At 47.8% G+C, this 2,046-nt stretch overlaps 1 protein-coding gene across 3 annotated transcripts in view; it reads right to left on the reverse strand.

Annotated features, from left to right (window-relative positions):
• Positions 1 to 1,743, reverse strand: part of ppfibp2b (PPFIA binding protein 2b) — a 29,761-nt gene extending 28,018 nt beyond the window's left edge. For 2 of the 3 annotated variants that reach the window (XR_014117498.1, XR_014117497.1), the window contains exon 1: positions 191 to 1,743. Coding sequence is in view for 1 of the 3 variants with exons in the window: in XM_035531991.2 (XP_035387884.2) it covers positions 191 to 366 (176 nt within the window). In the remaining 2 variants the exon portion in view is untranslated. The remainder of the gene's footprint in view (positions 1 to 190) is intronic. The other variant, XM_035531991.2, reaches the window with a different exon arrangement.
• Between the last annotated feature and the right edge of the window lie 303 nt (positions 1,744 to 2,046).

The following is a 2,046-nucleotide window of genomic DNA, read 5'->3' on the forward strand; positions in this document are numbered from 1 at the left end:
GGCACAGCCTGGCACACTTCATTAACAGACCTGAACGATAAGGGTGCGTACGCCTCGTCTTGTAGCGTATTTGCCCTTAAGAAGCACTACTGTCTCTCTTTGTCTCTCTCATGAGTGTGTTGGGTGTGTGTATCCACATATAACACACACACACACACACACACACACACACACACATATATATATTCACTTATCAGCACTGTCTCTCCCTTGCAGTGGGTGGTCTCGTCCCTTCTCCTCATTCCTGGGGTCTGTTGGAGCCATTTGTCCAGTTTGGGCATCACTGGGACAGCCGTGGTGTTGAACTTGCACGTTCTCGCTCCTCTGTCTCTTACATCCTGGCATCGTTGGGATTGCCACACCCATTCCCACTGCAGTTTTCTACAGCTACATCTACAAATCACTCTCCTCTACATCTAGTGGCTTTGCCATTACGTTGTCTGACATATTCTATATACACAAACACACACACACACTGTAACTGACAGTAAAGCACGTTATGTATGTACACATATAAACCTACGTGTGTGTTTGTGTTCTTTTTCAAACTGTTCAGGAACTGTGCAGGAGAAGTGGAGACTTGCTGCTCTCTGGATTACGACATCTCACACTGTGAGAAATAGAGATGGCTAGTTGAACAGGTCTCACCACATCTCCATGTAGCTCCATTTAGCCCATTACTGACTGCTGAGAATCTTTGAAAGAGATTAATGGCGGTGACGAAACACGCCTCGAATGGCTCAGTAAATACCGCAAGTAACCAACAAAATAAATGACACTCTGACACAGACAACTCTGCCCGCCTCACGAGGCTCCGCCCCTCCAGACACCCACTACGCTTTGCTGCTTCTTCCCATAAGAGGCCTCGTCTTATCCAAGTGAAATATTCACACCGGGGACGTCTGGAGCTGTCCACCCACAATAATATTTGCCATAAGAGTTAAACAGGCCCCGGTCAGCAGTCCCTTGCTCGCTTCCTGTCTGGGGAAGCGCTGGGACTTTTATGGGTCAGCTTACATTTCATGGTGGCGGAACAGAATCCCATTCTGAGGCAGCACCTGCGTATGGAATTCTGTGGATTAGCCAAAGCTTATGCGCTGAAAGAGCACTTCCAGCAGGAAGACGCGAGGCTCAGCAATCTGCAATCTTCCATTGCAGAGGAGAATCCACGGGTACAGCACGGGAAAATCTGGGAAGCAAATAGTGGAGTTCTGCTCCCGACCTACATCGAAGGTGCCCACTCCCGTCTGCAAGCCGCGGTATTTCTTCGAATCAGCGGATCAAAAGCTTCCAGTTACAACACTCACAGAGGACAATCGGGAGTTAATGAAGCCTCAGGCTGAACTGGCCAGTCCCTCCACACAAACCACACAAGAAGCCTTCATCCTCCAAACTTCAGATTAAACAAACATGAACTCAAAGAAAATGTCCAAACAACCAAACTGAGCACTGATATCTTTAGCTCGCTGGGTCTGGGTTCTGCACATGGCAAGCAGAGCACACCAGCGCTCCGGAAGAGCATACGTTTGTGTAGTTTGAGTGCTGTCAGGCTGTCTGCAGACACGATCCCTCTGCTCTGACTTCCAGAAGGCATTTCCTTTACAATACAGTTCCCACACTGGAACGCTGAACTTTACAGCACACAGTCTAGCCAGACCACCGCAGGGAATAACCCTGATTACAGCCACATAGCTGCTGCTCTGTGCTCCGTTCAGCTGTAAATCCAGCTGACTCAAATGGACTAAGGGCACGTCTTCCATTTGGATTTGTCAGGAAACGCACCCCCCCCCCCCACCTCAGCAACAATTAAAAAAAAAATTAATGTGAGAGAATTTCAGATGGTTTTTCCATGAACCTTTTTTTTTGGATTCGAACGTATGTGTGTTCGACTGTTAGACACTCAGTTTGCACGGTGTGTCTGTCACATTCCGACATCATGGCCTTGATGAATAAACATCAATGTGTGCAGTCACGTCACATTTCAGGTCCATCATTCTGACTAGTCTGGTTCCCAGTTCATCACAGAAGCCACTATAAGGTGGTTTT

The sequence above is a fragment of the Electrophorus electricus genome, chromosome 16 (assembly GCF_041902795.1).
Source record: "Electrophorus electricus isolate QZ-2024a chromosome 16, ASM4190279v1, whole genome shotgun sequence".
Lineage (NCBI taxonomy): Eukaryota > Metazoa > Chordata > Actinopteri > Gymnotiformes > Gymnotidae > Electrophorus > Electrophorus electricus.